The sequence below is a fragment of the Rhinichthys klamathensis genome, unplaced genomic scaffold (assembly GCF_029890125.1).
Source record: "Rhinichthys klamathensis goyatoka isolate OS25496 unplaced genomic scaffold, OSU_Roscu_1.1 h1tg000019l_1, whole genome shotgun sequence".
NCBI classification, from domain to species: Eukaryota; Metazoa; Chordata; class Actinopteri; order Cypriniformes; family Leuciscidae; genus Rhinichthys; species Rhinichthys klamathensis.
Genome location: NW_026606570.1, coordinates 6,297,297 through 6,319,946, shown reverse-complemented (window position 1 = coordinate 6,319,946; position 22,650 = coordinate 6,297,297). Strand labels below are relative to the sequence as shown.

Genomic DNA, 22,650 nt, shown 5'->3' with positions numbered 1-22,650 from the left:
CGTCCGTCCGATTATTGTGTCCAAAGGCTGCATGGTATGCTAAGCTCTTTCTGGCATTGGTAAACAGCACTTCACTGTTCACATGACTTATTCAGATGATCCTTGCATGCTGACACATATGTTTAAAAAAAATAGGCATTTCAAATTAGTAAATTTTTTAACGATACGCCATTAGTGTCAAAACGAGTAGCATTCTTATGGAATAAATAAGTAATCGAATTCAAATTAGTTGAACTTTCGTCAAAGAAAGACGCCATTCGTCTTCTGATTTTGTCCGCCCACGTTAGCGGCGTTTGTTCCAGAAGTATTTTCCCATTCATTTTCAATCCGAGGATATAGACATAGAATCATCCCAAGCAGCCACGAGGCGAATCAAGAGTTTTTACTAACATTTATTTGGAGCAAGAAAAAAAAGAATTCGGGTAAACTGCCCAACATAGATATAAGGTTACGATTTTTATTAATAAATACATATTAATAAATTCTTTTTTATATAATTTTCTTTTTGCTAGCTTCTTTTCTTTCTTTTTTCTTATTTTTTTTTTAAAGATAGGGTAATAGGCCATTTTTATTACAATGCCATATATTACAATGACTGTAGCCTAATTTATGTATTTATTTTACTTTTTGCAAAACATGCTTTTCAGGACTCTTGCGTGAAGTACTCGTAATGCGCATGCGCACTAAAGTCCAAGTTATATCAGCAGCTGTTTGACCTAAGTTATGTTTGACAGCAGGAAGCGCTTGCACGTGTTTGCTGTTGCTTAGCCGCCCCCATTCAACAGGAGCGATTTTGGAGGTAGCTGTACATGTTTATTACTTTAAACAGTGTTGTATTTGGTGATGCTCAAATTCTTCAGATGATTTACAAATTAATTTCCTTTAATTTCCTAACACACTTTTAGTTGTATCCGCAGAGCTATTTAATGTTGTTTTGGTTGTCATTGAGGAGGAGTCTTGCAATATCAAATGTTATTTCCGGTCGTTTGATAAGCAGGTTATATCACAGGCAGAAGACCTTATGCGCAAAATTAACCTATGCATATTTTAGCCCTTCTCTAGTGGGTTGTATAAACATGTGTTACTGTGTTATAGCTGAGGTAATTTTACTCGTTTTCTTTTAGCAGGAATAAAAGGTTTTGTCTTGATTAAACATGAAGATTGCTGTACTTGGAGCGACTGGTCAAACAGGACAGCAGCTGGTGAATCAGGCTCTTCAGCAAGGACACTCCGTCACAGCCGTCGTCAGAAACCCGGGAAAACTGACTGTAACACACGAGAACCTCAAGGTAAATAGTAGGATAAACATGTAAGAATTTCAAAGTTTCATTTCAAAAGGTATTATTGTTATTATTTTTTTAAATGGCATGATGAAAATTATGAATTATTTTACGTTACATTTGTTCGTATTGCTTTCAGGTGTAAGTAACTGCAAATCCACAATCTCAAATCCAACTAAATTCATTTAGCAATGTCCTTCATGACAAACTGAAGCTTATCTTACATTTATAATGTATTTATATAAAGTATGAGTATAGTCTGAGTTGTTCGCTCTCATTTTCTTTCTTACCTAGTTGACTCAGATTTGCACAATGATAAATGTTGAAAGGTTGTATAAAATGTTTAAAAGCATTATACTTACAAATGTATATAAAGAATTTATATAAACTCATTAGCTCTCATTTCCTTTCTTACCTAGTTGACTCAGATTTGCACAATGATAAATGTTGAAAGGAAAGATAATTTGAATAAAAGTAAGGATTTTTAAGTCATCAAGGTGCAAAGGTGAACTATTTAATGCATAGGCCTAACCTACATGCAAATGTTTGTTTTGCATGAGTTTTTGTATGTACAATTTAGCATAACGTCACAAGGTGGCATAAAAAAAAATGTAATTGATTTATGGGTTGATATCATCACATGATTTGCTTGCCCCACATTTTTGTGCAGAAAGTATTTTATGGACAGTTATCCAGGCACAGCATTGCTATAATGATATGATTAACACCAAGTTGCCAGTGTAGATAATACTTCATGTGTTCAAGAGTAGATTTTCAGTGACTACAACTAGCATGGGATCTCATAACCATGTAACCTTGTTTAATTGCATGCCCTCATGTGATAGGTGGTTGAGGGAGACATTTTTTCTGAAGACAGCCTGAAACCGCATTTCAAAGGCCAGGATGCTGTGTTGTCCTGTCTTGGCTTTCCAATCTCATTTTTTTATGGAATCACTGGCTACACCCAGTCTATGACAGCAGCATTAAATGCTATGCGTGATGCCAAAGTGAATCGAATCATCACCATGACCTCATGGTACACTGACCGTAAGTGCTGTTATTATTTGTAGGTGCATGAATCTGAAGGTTCTTTACTAGGGGTGTAACAATATATCATGTCACAATATATCATCATAATACAAAAATGCAACAATATGGATAGTGACGTGGATAGTGACAATCTGTATTGTGTATAGTTCACTTAAAATGAAAATTACTGTGCATGAAAAAAATAAAGTTTACAGAGTTTTAGTGTCAGTACTACATTAAACTACTATATATAATGTTGTATATAATGTATAATAATGCAATGGGGGAATATTTGTGGGTCCTGATAATGCCAAATGTCTTATGTTACCAGTAAAAAGTGACCTATTATATATTTTTTTACATATATAGTCAGTGACAGAGTGCGAGCATATTCGTCTAAAATAATTCTGTTTTCAGCTTCAGAATCATGAATATTTTTATTCTGGTGTCACCATTGTCCTGTGCATTGGGATACCAGCACCAAGTCTAAGCCTATTCATTTCCACCCCCAATGTAATACCAAATTTAGCATTTTAATCAACAGTACATTTTTCATTAACCTTTAAACATTTACCTTGGAGTATCGCAATAATATCGTATTGTGAGTTTAGTATCATGATATGTATCGAATCGTGACATGAGGGTATCGTTGCACCCCTATTCTTTACCTTACAAAGTATTTTTGGTCTGATCGGTTGTCTGGTATAGTAATTAGACTGTTATGACACTCTTCACAGCTAATTCAGGCTCCAATTCTTCCTTACTCATCCGCTTCATGTTGCTTCCCATGATTAGAAGCGTTCTGAACAACATGTATGAAATGGAAAACTTTCTTAAGCAGACTGATGACATCAACTGGACTGTTGTCCGGCCTCCTGGTCTCAAGAATACACCAACAACAGGTGGGATTTATAAATAAAACCAATTTTGATACAAATTAAAATATAATCAATGTATGCATTTTCTTCGATTGTTGATAACTTTAAAGGTGAACTAAGTAACTTTTTTACCTTAACCGAACAGCTTTGGAGTCATTGTAATGTTTATATTACTGATTTCGTGTTGAATGGTGGTCGTCTCGCACCCCCCTGGTGCCTGTGAGCCGCAAAACCACCCTTGCAAATTTGGGCCGGCGAGCCGCCGGCCTGAGTGTTAGGAAGTATCGTGTGATATCAGGTCTCGCGAGGTAACGAATTGCTTTACGGCAAAAAACAGATCTGATAAAATTCTGATAAAATGAGCATCAAACAGAAATAACCCGGCGCCGTATACATGTGGTGTTGGGCGCGCGCAGCTCTTAAAGGGGCCATACCTTATTTCCACTCGTTACAGCGTCCATCCTACTGAACAGGTACCGGTGTACAGGGGGAGGGGATCCGGCCGTGAGTGCGAGCCATCTCTGCGTGAGTGCTATTCACGACAGTACAAGTGCTCCACAGCGACTCTAGGGGTCGCTGTTTGACAAAAACGGAATTCTTACTGAGTGCTGCTTTAAGTAACAGGTCAAATGTAGTGGCGGACAGTAACAAAGTATTTTTACTTCTTTACTGTACTTAAGTACATCTGTAGTTTATCAGAGTATTTTTATTTAGGGAAACTTTTACTTCACTACATTTCATAAAAATTCCTTGTTATTTTGAACTGAAGAAATGATCACCCGCTCTGAGATGCAAGAGCGGTATCCGATTTGTGAACGAGCTGATTCTTTTTAATTAACCTGTTAAATCGGTTTGCAAATCGCAATGAACGATTCATTCATCAATTGAACCGATCCGATTGCATGAGTTCACAACTCACTGATTAAAATGATCTGGTCAAAGCGAGTCTCCAGTTAACAATTCGCTGAATTCACAAGTCTGACTCAAAATGAGCCAAGAACTTGAGGTCCTCGGAGCTTACTAATGCTGAATTTTAGGATTTATTATAGTAAATGAAAATTGTATTTATGGCATGACTGTCAGTTGTTTGTGAACTACAGGGTTCCTACGCAGTAGGAGCATGGAAAAGTATGGAATTTGATTTGAGTAACTTCCAGGTCTGGATATGTTTGGAAAAAATAAAACAGAGTATGGAAACAATTGTGTTTCCAGACTTATACCCCTATTAAGTTTTCTAAAATATAAAATTAAGAATTTCTAAAAAAAATAATTGGTAACACTTTACAATAAGGTTCATTAGTTAACTACATTTGTTAACATGAACTAATAATGAACTGCACATAATCTTAATCACATTTGTTAATCTTTGTTAATGTAAATTTCAACATTTACTAATACTTTATTAAAATATTGTTAACATTAGTTAATGCACTGTGAACTAACATGAACAAACAATGAACAACCTTATTTTTATTAACTAACGTTAACAAAGATGAACAAAAACAGTAACAAATGTATTGCTCATGGTTAGTTCATGTTAGTTAATACATTAACTAATGTTTAATACTTGAACCTTATTGTAAACTGTTACCAAATAATTGTATCATACAAGCAGTGTTTTCATGGCAGAAGTTTAGTGATCATTTAGTGAATGAAATCAAGGCGCACATTTTCATTACGCAAAACGTCTCGGTTACAAATGTAACCCTGGTTCCCCTAAGAAGGGGAATGAGACACTGCGCCTGACAAGACGCAATGGGAACGTCATCAACGTGACCTGTGTCTGAAGCACATGTTTAAATGCAACAATGTCCTTGTAACGCTGTTGTGGGAAGAAGGAGGCTGGAACCGGCGAACATTCAATAACTCTAATAATGAAATAAACACAAAATTAAAGTAAAGACGGCAGTCCCTCACAGACGACTGCCGCCACACCAAATAAAACAAAACCTCAAATAAAACGGTCCAGGCCTGGTCCTCTCTCGTCCTTCACTGCCGTCGCTCCTCCTTTTATGCTCCCGCTCCTCCGTGAGAGAAACAAGACCGGTGCATCGCGGGGGTGTCGCTCATCATCAATCACACCACTGGCCTCGCGCCGTTCTCCCACGGCCCTCGGCCTCGTCCTTCTCGCCACAGTCATTGGCCGACAACAGTCCGTGATGTCACTACTGGTGCGACCATGATTATAATAGGGTACCTGTAGTACACATCATCAACTTCTTCGTCTGACAAGACGCTATGGGGAACAAATACCCATTATACCATGCTGAGAGGAATGACTGCCTGGTCGGCTGTGACTAAGCACTCAAATAAAAAAGCGCCTGGGGTTGTGTTCGCTATAGTCTCGCGTAGCCAGACCTTCAGACTGACGGCTGAAGGTCTGGAACTCATAGCAGCTTTCTTTGGCCAAGGCCCGCCCATAAGGCCGTTTGACCGACATGTCAAACAACCAATTACAGTTCGTTTCGTTCAGCGTCACGTTTCGGGGCGTGGAAATGTCCCCACAACAACAGACCGGCGTGCAACAAGTCAGTCAGCATAGAAAATCAAAGGAGGAGAAGAAAACAAGCAGTAAGTCATTGATCTGTTCGTGCACGTATAACAACAATGGCATGCACTTCATCAACAGCCATACCGATGAGACGCTCGCGGTAAACATCTGTTTGAAGCATATCTCTCCACTTTTTAACACCCACAAGCAATTCTGGAGAACCGAACACAATACTGAATCGGCCAGCTGCGATGTCAGCGTCTGTTGTTTCATGTTTGCCCGCAAACGCGGCTGATATCCCCTTCGCAGTTAGCTACTTCACTTGATCTTCCATAATAGATAGGAGGGGACACACAACTAGTAAAATTGGATCTGCTGGGAATCCTTCTAAATGCTGACAAAGGGTCTGCCAGGCTTGGAAAATAATACTATTCCCAAATCCTGTCGGCAAACAGGCTAAAATATCTCTTTTTGTCTCCACTAAGTGCCTCAAACAAAACTCCTGGACATCTCTTAAAGAGTCTATGCCGTGAACCTCGCATACTTTTGAGAATCCTACGTTTAGCTGATCTTGATAAATGCTCATTGTCACTCATGTAAACATAACAGTTTTTCTTTTCCGCAATCACACGTCTGCGCTTTGTTTCCCGGCGGGCCGAAAATAAACGCGACACTCGCGCCCCCCGGAAATCCGATAAAATTCAACCAATCAGATGACGACTTCGACATTCCTGAAGTGTTTCCAGTTAAGTGTACCATATGCATCAGACGTTTAGCCAACGTTCCGTGGGCGTGACGTCTGAGGCTGAGACTATGTTCGCTATAACAACCGCCTCTCTCTACATTATCCCGCTTATTACATGGCTACCTACCAAATAAATCAATAATTTGACACAAAATATTGATTTAAAAAAGAGTTTATTGATTTAAAGGAGTTTATCCTTCAGAGTGAACAGAACTGTGTCCATGGCAACGCTCTGTTTTTCATGGCAATGGTGTGTTATACTTAGCAGCAGCGGTCTGTTATCAAAAAATAACAGACCGCAGCGTTCTACTTTAGAATTCAACCAAGCCATGTAATAAAACACTCTAAAGGTTGGTTGGTGACATATCCTTGGAAAAACTCCTGAGATCCAAAAGCTAATGCCTGCGACTTATATGGTGATTTGACAGCTGAGTACGGGCATTTCACTCACGTTGGATGCGTCAACGTCACATTTGTATAAGCCGTAGTCTACTATTTGAATTCATGATTGGTTGACTGCCAAATTAAAATATTAAATAGAACTTACCTTACCTTATATTTTTCCATCAGATCATCCCCTACATTTAAATCATCTCTTAAAACATTTTTTTTTTTTTTTCTCAGGCTTATGCTTAACTCGATAACACCTTTAGTTTGCTTTTAATCATGTTTTTATTTGTTTGGTGATGTTTTGAATTAATTCTGCTATTTTCTGATCTGGTTCGGAGCCCTGCTTTTAATACTTAAGTACATTAAAAATCAAGTACTTTTATAAAATTGAAAAGGAGTAATAGTTTATTAGAGTATCTGTTCTTTTACTCAAGTACTTGATTTGTTTACTTTGTCCACCTCTGGTAAAATGCTTATTGACAAATTTGCCTTTGCTGCAAAGCTATTAGATTATCACAAATTGCATTTTTGTATTTTGTTAAATTTGTGGAATTTTTTCTCATTCTTTTCAAAGCCAATGAGTTCCTCACACATGAAGGTTATTATGTCCCTGATGAAAATGGTCTGCCAATCGGCCAGTCTGTGTCAAGAGGAGATGTGGCTCGTTTCATGCTCTCTCTACTCAATAACAATGCCTGGATGAAGAAAGCTGTTGCTATCATCACCAAATGAGTTTGCACTTTACTTGCTCAACGTGAACTAGAGAAAAACATTTATTTCATAATGGGATTTCCCCCCTATTGTTTTACTTTAATGAAAGATTCGAATTTTGTGAATTCTTTGAATGAACGATCAAAAGGATAAATGCAGATATATTTTCACAGCTGCCTTTGCTCATATTTACCAAGGGTGCCAATATTAGTGGAGGGCACTGTATATCATGCTTATTTTAATTGTAAAATGTGTTTCTTGATGCCAAAGAGAGGTTGGCAGAATTACAAGAAAATGTAATTCATAAAACCTTGAAGAAAATGCATTTTGTGATGAAATTCCAGGGGTAAAAATGGAGAGCAAAGAAATTACAATTGGCTGCATGAACTCTTGTCTTCTCTAAAATACTGTATATGAATTGTGAAATTAAATGTGAAAGGCCATATTTTTTTATCAAGGCAACTTTTGTTAATTTATAATCATTATTAATCTATAATTTCAGGCATTTGTGTGTAACATAAAACAAATGAATCCCTGTCTTAATATTTTAATCAAATTTTTCAATTCCAGTCTACTTTAAAACACCATTATATAAAATAATAAAAAATGAACATATTTTAATGGTATAAAAACGTTTCAGGCAAAATTCAGTTCTTAACTTTCTGAACTATATAATCCTGTCTAAACCTGTATTTTGCATATACATTAGGTTTATTGTTACTATTTTTTTTTCTTTTTTTTTTTCACTTTTTTTTTTGCATTTTATGTTCATTGATGTATTCAATTTCTCTTGTTTTTATACACTACACATAGGCCTACAGATTTTACAGTTCAAATAGATTTTATACAGCTATACACTATGACTACTTTTTAGTTTAGTCATTTAACATATAGTCGTACGTGATTTAATACCGTTGATCTATGTATGAAAATGTAAAAATGTATCTCTGGTTTAGACTAAATAAACACTAACTAATAACAAAATATCTTTAGAAAGTACCTGCAGTTCGTTTCTGCCACAAACCACTAGTTGGCTCTTCGCCGTTCAAGGAGTTCAGCATGGACACAGAAATCGAAGTTTTGGAAGTGAATACTTTGTGAACGATTTTTGTTTTGGTTGTTTGTTATTGAGCAAATGAATGAATTACTGTTCTCTAAGATTCAGTCTGCTAGAGATAGTAAGTGATGCAGTTGGTGTGACTGAGTGTGTCATGACCACATGAGTGCAGTGTTGCACTGTTCATAATAAACCGTTTCTGTGGTGAAACGCTGATGTCAGTGTGTCAGAGAGTCTATAGCCTACATGTTGGGATGTTCTATATTGTGTTATAAGCTGATAGCTGCCTTATATTTGTTAAAGTAAGGGCCAAAGGATTTACAAAGCGCAAACTTTATCATTAAAAACTGTTACATTTCTATCAAAAGAGCAGCCTGAACATTCTGCTAAAGATTTTCTTTTGTGTTCCGCAAAAGAAAAGAAAAATCTTTTTTAAACGACATGAGGGGGGAGTAAATGACAGAATTAACATTTTTGGTTGAACTGTCCCTTTAAGACTTGTGTAGTAAGATTTCACCCAGTAAATTGATATGTGGTAATTTTCTAAATAAAGGTCAAATCCAAAACCAACACAAGTCTGTCTGATGATGCAAGAGCCAAAGGCAGTTGGTGTGGAATTTTTAGGAGACTTAAGGAGACTTCCTAGATTGTTCCAGAGCCAGTTTGGTTACGTACTAACCTGCTCTGGTCAGATGGATGAAATGACAGCGAGAATTGTTGCTAGAGTTCAAGTGAAATATTTTTAGTTTATATTTGTGTTTAGATCAAAGTCCAGTTTTTTGATGTCAGCAGAGATAGTGAATGAAAATTTTTCATTTCCTGCACTTTTTTACTGGTGAGGTTATGCAAGTTGAACTGATGACTTCTTTTGATTTAATGTTCTGATTGTGATCTGAGTACTTTGTCCTCAATGGACAGATATCATGTTTGTTAATCAGAAGAGCAATAACCAGTGTTAGGAAAGAGGATTTATGCATAATGTTGAAGGAGTACATCGAATCATTGGTGGACATTAAGTGAATGATTCACATTTCAAATAAAAATATGAACATAATTGAGAAAAAAAATGGTTACTAATGCACAATCCCATTGCCAAGTCTCATTTTCCAGCACATCATTCACATTTTATTTTATTTTCCCAACCAGGACAAGCTATATTATTCAGAATTTTTGAATAATTATCTTTTTTTTTTTAAAGTATTAAAATGCGTTTTCAAAATTTACTTTGACATGCACAAAAAGAAAAAAAGATTAGCTTAAAAAAGTGCTTAATGCTTTGTAAATGTGCTGAAAATGATGCACTGACACATCTTAAGCTTTTTAATGATTCACAAGTTGTTGTTTTTTTAAAGTGTCTCCATATTTATAAATAAATAACTATTCAGAACAATGACTATAAGCTGTCCAGCTATATCCTAAAATCTAACCTCTGAGCTATACCTCACATGCTGTCTGTGTTAGAAATTCTTTCAATACTTACATTATTATAGTAGTTAATTGGGTTCTATAGTTGCATGTAACACCAGAACCTCCAACAAATGGAAATGCAAAACACACAACAGATCAGTCTCAATGAAACCGTCTAAGAAGTGAACAAAAGATGACTTTTTTTTTTTTTTTTTTTTAGAGGGATGATGTTTCTTGATAAAACCTTCTTGTGTTTCTGCATTACCTCAAAACTGGTTCACGAACACAATATGAACAATAACTGGGGGCGGGGTGGACTTAAACCACAATGAGCTTTTAGTTTGAGACCTTATCAGAGAGACTTGTGTGTTTCAGAACACAAGCACACAGGCAGACACAAACATATCAGCAGTTTTCCCTGCACCTGCTCACTTGTGACACTCCCATTTTAAGAAATGAACACAAAGAAAAAATGACATTCATAAAAGGAACTTATGGAGTTCCAATATATTATTCACTTATATTCCAACATACGCTGACACCCTCCACTCTCATAAATATTAAATGTGCTGGGTGAAATTTGAACAGTGATAAGAAGACAAACATATCTGTATCTTTACAGTTACACTGTAACTGTTTGACGTACAAACAACACTCAGTGTGCAAGCAACAATATTAACCTTGTACATATCACTCAATCTAAGCCTGTTTCTAGACATTTTCACTGAACTTCTTCAAAGATCTTAGATTAACAGTAATGCGCACAGTAATATCACATACAATCAACTCCAATTTCATACATTGTACAGAATATACATAACCAGTTCTAATGACAAATAGATAGATTTGAAAACGTATTAATTGACCATTTATAGAAGGTAATGAATGTATTGGTATAAAATGGTCGGTGTAAAGTTTGACTGAGGCCCATTGGAGTGAGCAAAATACAAATTACTGAACAATGGCAAAAGAATATGATCCAGTGTAGTCTTGCGTTTAATTCCCACATTTTCATTTGGGTTCTTCTGTTATTCACCATAAAATTTGTTGATTTCTTCTTGATACATTTTACTGACGACAGGCCTTTTGAGCTTCATGGTTGGACCTAAGAAGAAGAAAAAACTTGAGCTCACTTCACATCTAATAAATCCATCAGTCTGTTTACATTCCTCTCTGTAATTATGCATTCAAGAATGCAGTTAGGCAAGCATGTTGAGTGTGAGTGACCTACATGAATTGTACTGACATGAACTGACACAAATGCTTATCATATTTTTTCAAGTCAAAGCTATCTTCACTTCACTTCATCTATTTTATGTTCTTGTCTATATAAAGAAATAATAACACTCACCAAGTTCTCCGCCAGATATGGAGAAGTCTCGTGGAAGGAGGGTCCACTTCTGGACTCTCTGGGCATTGGATGTCGCTTTGGCGTTCACGCGGTCTACGCCCTCCTGGATGGCTTTGTAAATGGCTGGCTCTTTTTTGCTAATGATCTCTGAGACATTGCTGGCAATTACACCATGCTGCCGACAAAACTCCACCGCTAGTGGTGTCAGTTCATCTGTGGGTTCTCCATTGTCATCAGTGTTGCACTAAAAATAAGATTCAGTGATTTAAAAAGAAGATATAACAACATACATTTTGAAAATGGTGCCTTAGCAAATACTCTTTTATAGTGGCTGGTATAAATGTAAACATTTGGCAAAATGTGCATATTTAATGGTCCCACTAAGTAAATATAGACGTACTTTGAGTGTAAGTAGCATAGCAAGGAACTTCTTTTTGTCTCCAACCAACATGATATTGCTGATGATTGACACCTCCTCCTTTAGGGCGTCCTCAATAGGGACGGGTGGTATATTTTCTCCACCGGCAGTAATGATTAATTCTGCAAAAGCAAGGTAATTAGATTTATAGTTTATCTTTCTATATGATTTTATCTAATTGATTTGATAATGTCCTGCTCACAGTAACATGAATGTTATCCAAAGGAATAGTGAAAATATTTTTTCCATAGGGGAATTCCATTTTTTTTTATGATACCACATAGACATTTAAAGACAGACCTTTTGTGAGCTACGCGTTTGTTACTAAGTCGATGGTATATGTTATTGTTGAGATCATCAGTCCACTTTTTTTATATAATTGTGTTTAACAGCAAAATGCCATGATTCTGCAAAGAAATCTGCGGCAAGATTATGTAATTTGCAATGCGTTATTAAATTGCAGTTATTTCCCTCATTAAAGCCATGTACTTTGCCTTTTTGTCGGATTTTCAAATACTTTTTTGATTCAAATCAAAGTTTGTAATGTTGCGATTCACCTTGAAGCTGGTTGGTTTGGTTCATTTAACTCTTTCATTAAGGCTTTAAAAAAATTCTATGGGAAAAGTACTTATTGAACCAAGGCTGATAAAAAAGTGAACAGGCACTGTTGCACCCTAAATGTACAAATGTGTAGGTCTACCTTTTATTCTGCCAGTGATGAACAGGAAGTCATTGCTGTCATGTTTGCCCAGGTCTCCTGAGTGGAGCCACCCTTCTTCATCCAATGCCTCCTCAGTCTTGTCTGGCATGTTCAGGTATCCCATGAACACATGCCTTCCCCAGAAACAGATCTCACCATTTCCATCACTATCTGGTTTATCTAACTTGGTTTTGCAGCCTGTCAACACCTTACCACAGCTGGAGAAAAAAACAAAACAAAAAACATGTGTCACATACGACTGTCATCAGCAACTAGAACTTTTTTTTAGAAGTATCCAGTGACTTTTAACCAGTAGTCGATGTTTCAAGCCAAGTTCACACAGGTTGAGTTTATCACATTAACCATGGACATGTTCTATAAAGCCTGAACCAGAAAACGTTTTGTCTAAATTTTAAAAGAATATTTTTTTTTTTTTATTTTATAACTTGTAGGCCTATTTCATAACTTTTTTTGTAAAATATGTTGTTCAAAATGTTTATTTCATTAAAATAAATACAACATTTTCTTACTTTTCTTAGATGTATATTTTGTCATTCAATTTTAAAGGGATAGTTCACCCAAAAATGTACATTCTGCAATCATTTACTCACCCTTAAGTTGTTCTAAACCTGTTCCTATTTTTAATGTGGCTTAAGTCTCCACTTAGTTAATAGGACCACTGTAATTACGAAAACAATTAAATAGCGCGACATATTCTGGTGTTTATTTTAAGGTGACATAGTTATACATATTATGTGTACTTACTATGGTAATAACAGTAAAGTATGTATAATTAAGTACTGTAACTAAACCTAAACCAAACCCTAACCCTATAGTTTCAGTTTATTTATTTTTAAAGCACATTTAAAAGTCACAAGACTGACCAAAGTGCTGTACATGAGAAAAGTAAACAAATACAAAAGTATAAAACATAGCAAAGTACACGTAGTTCATTGATATTACTCAGTATTTATTTCTAACCCTAACACTATAGTAAGCACATATAATAGGTATACATATAATACCCTGAAATAAAGTGTTTGCAGTTTTGGGGGGGGTTGTTTCATATGAAAATAGAAATAATACCATCACACAGGTTTGGAGCAACATGAAGTGAGTATAACAACATCTTTGTAATTTCAAATATGTTAATATGTATATATATACACGGCACATCATGCCTCTGACCTCATAATGCGATAACCCTCAGCACAGGAGATGGAGTGAGGTCCAGTGCTCTCGCTCATGCCGTACAGCTCAAAGACAGGGATGTGAAGGCTCATGAAGTACTCCAGTGTGTCTTTGGTAATGGGAGCTGCACCGGTGTAACAGGCTTTACAGCGGTCAAGACCCAGAGCTTTGAGCACATTCTTGAAAACCAGATGATTGGCCAAGGTGAAGCCCCAAGGCACTGAATAATCACTGCAGAGAAATAAAATGAGCTTCGGGTTTCTTTCAAATAATTCAATCTATAAATTAATTTGTGGTTCTTTTAAAAACTCACCCATTCATGGCATTATAGCTCGCTTGAAGTCCGATTCCCTTTGCCCAATCGCCAATCTTCTTCTTCATGACTGATGACTTTGCACCAACGGCTTTCATTGCTTCTTGCATTTTTTCCCACACTCTGGGAACTCCCAAGAAGCTCGTGGGACGCACCTCTCTCAGCGTGTTGGCCAGGGAGCCCTGTATTGTTTAACCAAGACACTGCCAGTTATTCATTTGTGTTTCCTCATTTCTACAGAAGTGTCTGCTGAACGAATAAATGGAAATCTAGACAAATACATTTTTTCCATAAGTAAATAAAGTAAACATCTTAAGACTTTAACCTTCAGGGCATCTGGATCGGCGAAATTGGTGACGGCGGCAAACCTCATGCAGATCCACATGTCTTGGACTTGGGCTGCCACATGACTCAGGGGCAAGTAGCTAACCACTTCCTCCTCAGCCATCTTCAGCCGGACCATGTGACCCGCTGAATTGGCTGTCCATGTGATCTGGACAGAGGAGGGATGAATTTAAAGAACAACACTACTTATCCATCAAAATGATAAGAATTACACTGTGTTTATCTGTGATTAATTACATTTGGCATTGAAGTAAGTGCTGAACTAGTCACTTTATGTGACACTATACGTGGTACTCACATTATCATGGCTGAGCATGACTCCTTTGGGATTCCCTGTGGTGCCTGAGGTGTATATTAATGTGCAGCACTCATTGGCCTTTTGACTGTCTATCAGCGCATCCAGCTCAGCATCAGGGACATTCTCCCCCAACTTCATAAATTCAGCCCACTGAGAGAACAAATTCATGTATATATTCAAATACACCAGGAGCACTATTTAATTATTTGCTTAGTAGACATGATGGAACGCTTTGCTTGTTTACATTCACTTTCCATGACAATATGTATGTATATATATATACACATATCTGTAATCATCAGTGGACCTCCAGCTTGCATTTGTATGTTTTGTACAGAAAACCATTTGACACATTTTGCAGTTTTATTGTATTACTTGGCAAAAACTTACTGTATATAAGTTTGGTAACTTCTGATCCAGTTCATCCTTGTACTGAACAATAGCCTTCAAATGTGGCAGCTGATCCCTCACCTATAATGACAGTGAAAGAAAATGTATTAGTATCTTATGAGAAGATTCAGTATATCATGTTTAGTTTTGGTTTTGTTAATATGTTTAGTTCCCGTGTCATTTGTTCCCATTGTTTCCTCTGCTTGTTTGTTTCCATGGTTTCTGATTTGTTAATTGATTATGCTCACCTGTCCCATGTTAAATTCCCATCTTTCCCAGTGTACTTAAGCCTGTGTTTTCAGTTCAGTTTCGTCAGTCCTTGTCTATGCATGTTTTGTGATAGATGTTCTGTTTTGTGTTGGTTTTCTCCTGTTTCTAAATAACGTTTGCTGCAACTAGATATACATATATAAACTATAGACACACTACATTATTTATTGTTATTTGTTCATTAACATTAATACTTTACATAGGGAGTATTGTTTTACAATACAGGGAGACAAGACTTAAGCCTAGTCCCAGACTAAAATGCAAGTTTGAGCGGTTTTAACTGAAAGCAACTTGCACAGATATATCTTAAAATATGTCAGTTCCATTGTTTCGTCTCTAGTTATGTGTTTCCCCCCTAAGGCACGTTTATGAAAGCTACTTAAATGCCCTAATCCTGGCTTTGTATAAGCCCTGTCTGTAAAACTGGGACTGTATGTAAAAATGTACATTAGTCAACATTATTAAATGCTGCAAAAGCATTGTTCATAATTATTTAATGTCATACCATGGTCTGTCTGAATACTCAATTTTAATTGGCTGGAAGTTCATTAAGTAAGGCATAATTCACAGCTAGCTGTCCATTAAACGATTTTAATGCACGTTGTGGAGGCAATGAACTGAAGATATGATTCAAAATGCAGGCTGTGCATTAAAAATAGTTTAATGCACAGCTAGCCATGGATTATCCCTTACTTAGCTATTGAATTGTCTAATGTTAAAGGATTAGTTCACTTCGAAATGAAAATCCCGTCATCATTTACTCACACTCAAGCTGTTTCAAACCTGTATGAATTTCTTTCTTCTGTTGAACACAAAAGAAGATATTTTTGAAGAATGTTGGTAACCAGAGAGTTGATGAGCCCCATTGACTTGCATAGTATTTTTTTTTTTTCAGTAGGAAGTGAATGGGGCTCAACTGTCTGGTTACCAACAACATTCTTCAAAAATATCTTCTTTTGTGTTCAACAGAAGAAAGAAATTCATACAGGTTTGAAACAGCTTGAGTGTGAGTAAATGACAGGATTTTCATTTTGAAGTGAACTATTCCTTTAACGTTCAGAACCTTTTTGTAAAATGTCACAGAAGAACTTTCAGACTTACAGGTTATTGTACTTCAAGCAGGACAAAAACTGTTACATTTTTTGATAAGATTATTTTGATAAAATCCCTATATGAACATTCTTATTCATAATAAGGATCATGTCTGAAGGAAGTATTTAGATTTAGTGGGGGTTTTTTAAGGTGGTGTAATGAATAAATGATTCATCTGCTTTTAACTCATTTTGGCGCTTTTCCACTGCTGGTACGGCTCGGTACGGCTCAGTACGGTTGGGCTCGCTTCGCTTTTCCACTTCGTGATACGACTCGGCTCAGCACGGCACGGCTCGGTTCGCCTTAGATCGGTTTGCTTTTCCACTGCAGTTAGTACTGCTTCAAAGTGGGTGGGATTATAGCAGTGCCCTCAGATTTCTGATTGCTTAAAAAATAAATAAACTTGGAGGCAAAATATTTTTTCAGTGATTATGTGAATTATACTGCGCAAACCAAAGTAATACTACCCACCGGATGAAGAAGGGTTGGCTCTCAGTCTCCACAGTACATAAAATATTCATTTTATTTTATTTTATTTTTCGTGTTCGCATTTATGAGGAAAAAACAATGTTACGGACGTGAGCGCTCTGAAAGCGGCACTAAAAGATGCTTTAAAACTTTCACAGACATCAAACAGAAAGCACAAAACCTTTCTTTAACCTGAATTTCGTTTTGTATTAATTGTATCTTAATTTTAATGAATGTTTCATCAACCAATTGCCTGGATTTAATAAATAAGAAGTAAATATAGCAGACGATAGATAATCAGAAACGGAGGCGCCGGCGCGTGAATTAGAGCTCGTCTCATAAATGAACCGAAACTCAGCAGAAGGTAGCCTACTTGCCACACATGTCTACTTTTAAACAGAACAATTCAAAACGAAAGAAAACAGACTACAGACTGCTCTCTGCTTATGTAATCCTTATGAAATGTGCATTTCTCTCTGGCGAGTTCACTAGGCTACTGAAGATTGCGAGTCAGCATCGTCAACTTCATCTTAGCAGACAAAGAAAACAGTTGTTTATTAATAAACAAATAAAATATCTCCTTGCTATATTTTACATATTCATAATCATTACTTTTGCCGGTTCTTTGTGAAGAACAGCGGTGGCTGTTACTGGCTATTTAAATCTAGCGGGTTTGATGTCTCGCAAATACAATGACGCTGGTAGTGACGATTCTGTCTGACCAATCAGTGATCTGCAGTGTGTTCACGTCACATTTTAGTATCGGTACGGTACGCTTGGAACCTCGACAGAGGTGGTACCATTTAAAGCGAGCCGTACCGTGCCGTACCATGCAGTGGAAAAGCTCCAATTGTTACACACTCAAGATAAAATGGTAATCCAATATTTTACTGAAATTATTAACTTGGTAAACTAAGTTTTATATATATATATATATATATATATATAAATATATACCATATATATTATTTGCAAAACTGTGGCCACATCCGTGGGACTTTTTTTTTCTTTCTACAGGTGACTCCCAGGGCTCCGTACATTCGTAATTTGATAAAAGATAAAAAGATAAAATACTGTTCATTTTCAAACTACCTGGAGGATTTTGATCAGTTGCTTGTTGTTTTCAACCACCAGAACATTAGCTTCACAGTTATCAGCAACATACTGGCAGGCCTCTGGAGAGTTAGTGGTGTAGATGCCAGTGGCCAGTCCCCTGTGACGAAACAAGAGATATACTGTTAGTTCACACAGCTACTTTATCTGATCCTACATTCCATAATCACTTATTCTCAAGTCTTTTCCTCATTGTCTAACTTGAAGATTAGCTTTTAAGAGATGAACAGTCAATACCCTGCTAGGATACATCCGACATCTGCTATAAACCATTCAGGAGAATTGAAGCCCAGAATACCGACACCATGGAATCGCTCCAGGCCAAGCTAGAGTACACAAAGAGCATATTGACTCAATATATGCAAAAGCAATTCATCACTTAGTGTTGTTTAGAGCTTCGACACAACAATGAAACTAGAGTTGTAAAAGCTTTGACTCCTTAATGCCTTAAGCCAATAGTTTAATCATTACACAAATGATAGGATATATCATTCAAATTTCAAAGGGACTTTCAAAAACAAATATGCTAGATAAACTTATAGATAAAAAAGACATATTTAGAATATCTTCGTTTTTAAAGGGATACTCCACCCAAAAATAAAAATTCTGTCATAATTGACTCACCAAAGTTCAACAACAAGTTGTTCCAAACCCGTATGAGTTTCTTTCTTCTGCTGAACACAAAGGAAGATATTTTGAAGAACGATTGGAACTTTGGCACCATTGACTTCCATAGTATTTTTTTTCCTACTATGGAAGTCAATGGTGCCAGACAACTGTTTGGTTCCAATCGTTCTTCAAAATATCTTCCTTTGTGTTCAGCAGAAGAAAGAAACTCATACAGGTTTGCAACAACTTGAGGGTGAGTAAATGATGACAGAATTTTTATTTTTGGGTGGAGTATCCCTTTAAACATCCGACAATAGCATTTTTTTGTTTTTTTGCACCACAACACATTCCATGTATGAAGTATAGCTATACAATACACTTTACAATAAGGTTCATTAGTTAATATTAGTTAATGCATCAACTAACATGAACTAACCCTGAGCAATACATTTGTTACTGTATTTGTTAATCTTTGTTAACGTTAGTTAATAAAAATACAGCTGTTCATTGTTTGTTCATGTTAGTTAATAGTACATTAACTAATGTTAACAAGATTTTAATAAAGTATTAGTAAATGTTTAAATTAACATTAACAAAGATTAATAAATGCTGTATAAGAGCAGTTCATTATTAGTTCATGCTAACTAATGTTAACTAATGAACCTTATTGTAAAGTGTTACCCAGTTCTTTTCATACACAGTGTTTCTGAAAAACATTTGAAATTAATTTTCAAAGAATAAAAAAAGATGTGAACTCTTACCTTCAGAAAGCTTTTGGCTGCCGCTCTTGAATGTTGATAGTACTCCTTATAGGTCAGGGTGACCCATGCTCCGTCTTTCTTCGCACGGAGAGCGGGAGAGTCTCCGTACTTCTGCACTGTAGCCATGAACATCTGATGGACCGTCATGGGAGGTTCTGAGCTGAGTTCTGAAGCGTTCATCCTCAGTTTGACAGCCTTGTCTCTGACTGTGCTCCACAGCTCCTCGGCTGGAGCGAGACGCACATCTTCATTCTTCAATGGTATAGCCGGTTCATCGTCTTTATGAGCAGGACAGCAGGGACACACAGGAGACATGACCATATGTTAAAAGTGCTTCTGAAAGGAATTGTATATTTATGGATGACGCTTCTGTATGTGTCTAAGCAAGAACAGATCAGTCCATCCAAGCACCTGGCCTCGTCTCCTATCACACATTCAGAAAAACGCAGACGAACTGACAGCCTAACAAGAGTGCAGAAATAGGTCAGGTTACTGACAGGATATGGTGTGTGTGTCTCACCAATCAGGTTTGGTCACAACTGTTTCACAACACCAATCACAACTGGTAAAAAAAAAAAAAATCTATTTCTATTATTAACTAGTGCATTTACATGTTGTGGGCTACAAATCTACATACAGTATCTGCTGCAGCTACATTGATAAGTTAAATGTTATTATTATTTTAATAATAATTATTACTGTTAAATGTATTATTTAGATATTTATTAATATTACTATAAAATCACACACACACACACACACACATTTACTAGGCTATGGGGACTTGCAAAGATTCTATTGTTTTTAATATGCAGCTAGTTATAAATACTGTAACCTAACAGAAAACTTAACTGTATTTGCTGTATTTTATGCTGTTTTTACAAATGAGGATATACCCAAGAGGAGTTTTTGTCAGGTTTAACTCACTTCTGGGTACAATTTTGTAAGGGATGCACCGATATGAAAATTTTGGCCAATTCCAATAACCGATAATTCTTTATATTTGAAAGCCGATAACTGATATATTGTCCGATAAATCTAAATCCAATTTTTTATATAATTTTTGAGAGCCTGATTACAAAAACAAAAGTCTCACCATTAAAATCCATGTCCCAAGCACACAATAATAATGTTCTCATTATAATTTTATGTAGCCCACATGACACATGCAGAAATGACTGCGCATTTTGCACTTAACTGTATTTTCCTTTTTTGAAGTGATTCAAATCATATTTCAAAACCATCATGGAGAACAGTGTGCATCTGAAGCGTCTCAGCTAAAGGGAAAAAATCCACTATTTATCGGCTTTAATATATCGGCCTAAATTTCTTATCGGGCCGATAACGATAACATTAAAAAATGATCATATATCAGCCGATACCGATATGGTGGATATATCGTGCATCCCTAAAATCTGTCCCCCAAAATATGGTACACAATAGTAGGTACACAAACAAACACACACATGCATACATTTTATATACTATTTTTATATTACGTGTGTGTGTGTGTGTGTGTGTGTGTGTGTGTGTGTGTGTTTCTACAATACACTGACCTAGATCTGGTTTTTATGTGAAAAAAGTGACATTCACCAACAAAATAATGTCATTTTCACAAGAATCTATGTGTAAATAATCTTCTGTATATTTGCCAGCAAGTAGAACAAGACTGATGGGTACTGTATATTTCTCAGAATGTATGCAAAACAGTTGGATTTTCAATATGTAAACATTTTGGGAATATTCATGTGAAGACTGTACCTGTGTTACTCTTTACAGAGAATGAACAATTTCCATTTGGGTGGTTTTTGGAGTCATGGAGTGCTACAGTCTGATATTCCTCAGTTTTAACAGAACTAAGGAGAAAGACAAGTGAGACTTCTGTCATGATAACATAATATATAGATCAGCAAAAAGAAAATATGCAGTAAATTATCAAGTATTAAATATTGGAGGACATAAATTCCATATTTCATTGATTAAGTCTACATACCCATTTCCAGAGACAGGAATTTCCTTGGAATCACCGGGTGGTATACACTCATCAGCAGACATTGTACAGAGTCTTAAAATGACCAAAAAAAAGTAAAATTATTTACAAAACTCCAAAAACGTGGGCTCACAAAGTAGCGACCAAATGCAATATTAAAAGAAAATATAATATGTCCAATGTCTTCCTTTCAGTCAAAACTGGCCGAGACTCTAACACTAGTGGTTTCAAAATGTCATTTATCTTTATATGTACCCCAACTCTTGCAAAATACTAGCAATATGTGCCAGTGGATACAGTGCCAGATGATGAAAGCAGCAGAAGAGAGGGTTTCTGTGAAACACTGGCCTTTCGTCTACATTAGGAAACTGTTTAAGACAGGCTAGTCGAATGTGCAAATGTGCATGTCTTTAAATCTTGATTTACAAATGAGAAATGGCTCTTTTGGTGCTTCCTGAGGTTTACACAAGTGTGCCATCTAGAGTATGTCTAATGTATTGCTTATATATTTGACAATTAAGTTGAGTAGATTGGACGTTGCATTTTGAAAAGTCACATCTTATATTTGTGATTGTGGTATATCGGGCAATTAGAATAAGGTAGGCCTACTCAAAAGATGTCAAGCTTCTGACATTTGCCTTGAATTCCATAAAACAGTTCATTAAGTTCAGAAATAAAATTCAAATCCTTGTAATGCTACCTAGAAGTTCATCACTAGACTGTACTCAAGATTGCAAAATGACAAAGTTCATCATAATTACAACATAAGTGTGGCCACATCATGATCTTTGTCATTTTGAACTTGTACACAGATGTGAAAAAAAAAAACTCTGAGACTGTCACAGGTCATTACTGACAAGGAGAAGGAAATATGCTCAAGTATAATCTTGTGAAATAATTTGATGGCCTTAAGGAATCAGATCCTAATCTGTACTTAAAAGTAGTGTGAGTGAAGGTGTCATGTTCAATGTTCACTCATTCACTTAAGCAGCTTTTTACAAATACCATGATATTGTACTGAATCAAAGCTTTATGGATAAAAAAATCATTTTAAAAACTGCAGCAGTTCTATAGCGCACACTATAACAGACCACCTGATGAGTGCAGCTTGAACACTTTTTTGTAAAATAACGGAGGGAGATCAGGGCTAGCGGTCAGTAGTTTTTACCCAGATGGGTTTAATTGGAAAGTAAGTGTCTGTATAGGCGCACCTTATTTTTTTTTACATTTACACTGTTATTACCCAGAGGAAAAAAAATATATACAGTCAATGAAAACTGTAAAAAAAAAAGCCATATATAGGCATACTGTCACACTGTATGTTGTAAATTACAGTGGAAACAGCCACTAAAT

The 22,650-nt window shown here is 36.2% G+C and overlaps 2 protein-coding genes across 3 annotated transcripts; one reads left to right on the top strand and one right to left on the bottom strand.

The window, feature by feature from the left end:
• Positions 1 to 699: 699 nt before the first annotated feature.
• LOC130072413 (flavin reductase (NADPH)-like) lies at positions 700 to 7,583 on the top strand. Of its 2 annotated transcripts, none has more exons than XM_056237507.1 (5): positions 700 to 799; positions 1,137 to 1,289; positions 2,126 to 2,327; positions 3,047 to 3,211; positions 7,388 to 7,583. In XM_056237507.1, exons 2-5 carry the CDS (start codon positions 1,155 to 1,157, stop codon positions 7,543 to 7,545), a joined length of 660 nt encoding a protein of 219 aa, XP_056093482.1. In that variant the 5' UTR covers positions 700 to 799; positions 1,137 to 1,154; the 3' UTR covers positions 7,546 to 7,583. The 2 variants fall into 2 exon arrangements, with proteins under 2 accessions (XP_056093482.1, XP_056093489.1); XM_056237514.1 differs by having other exon boundaries at positions 781 to 799; positions 1,125 to 1,289.
• A 2,897-nt stretch (positions 7,584 to 10,480) lies between these two features.
• Positions 10,481 to 21,410, bottom strand: LOC130072314 (long-chain-fatty-acid--CoA ligase ACSBG2-like). Its single transcript, XM_056237374.1, has 14 exons — positions 21,301 to 21,410; positions 21,069 to 21,163; positions 19,308 to 19,585; positions 18,175 to 18,263; positions 17,917 to 18,037; positions 14,995 to 15,075; positions 14,605 to 14,754; positions 14,287 to 14,454; positions 13,962 to 14,143; positions 13,646 to 13,879; positions 12,458 to 12,675; positions 11,740 to 11,879; positions 11,340 to 11,583; positions 10,481 to 11,093 (listed from the first exon to the last, which is right to left on the bottom strand). The coding sequence occupies exons 1-14, from the start codon at positions 21,360 to 21,362 to the stop codon at positions 11,017 to 11,019; spliced, it is 2,139 nt and encodes a 712-aa protein (XP_056093349.1). The 5' UTR covers positions 21,363 to 21,410; the 3' UTR covers positions 10,481 to 11,016.
• Between the last annotated feature and the right edge of the window lie 1,240 nt (positions 21,411 to 22,650).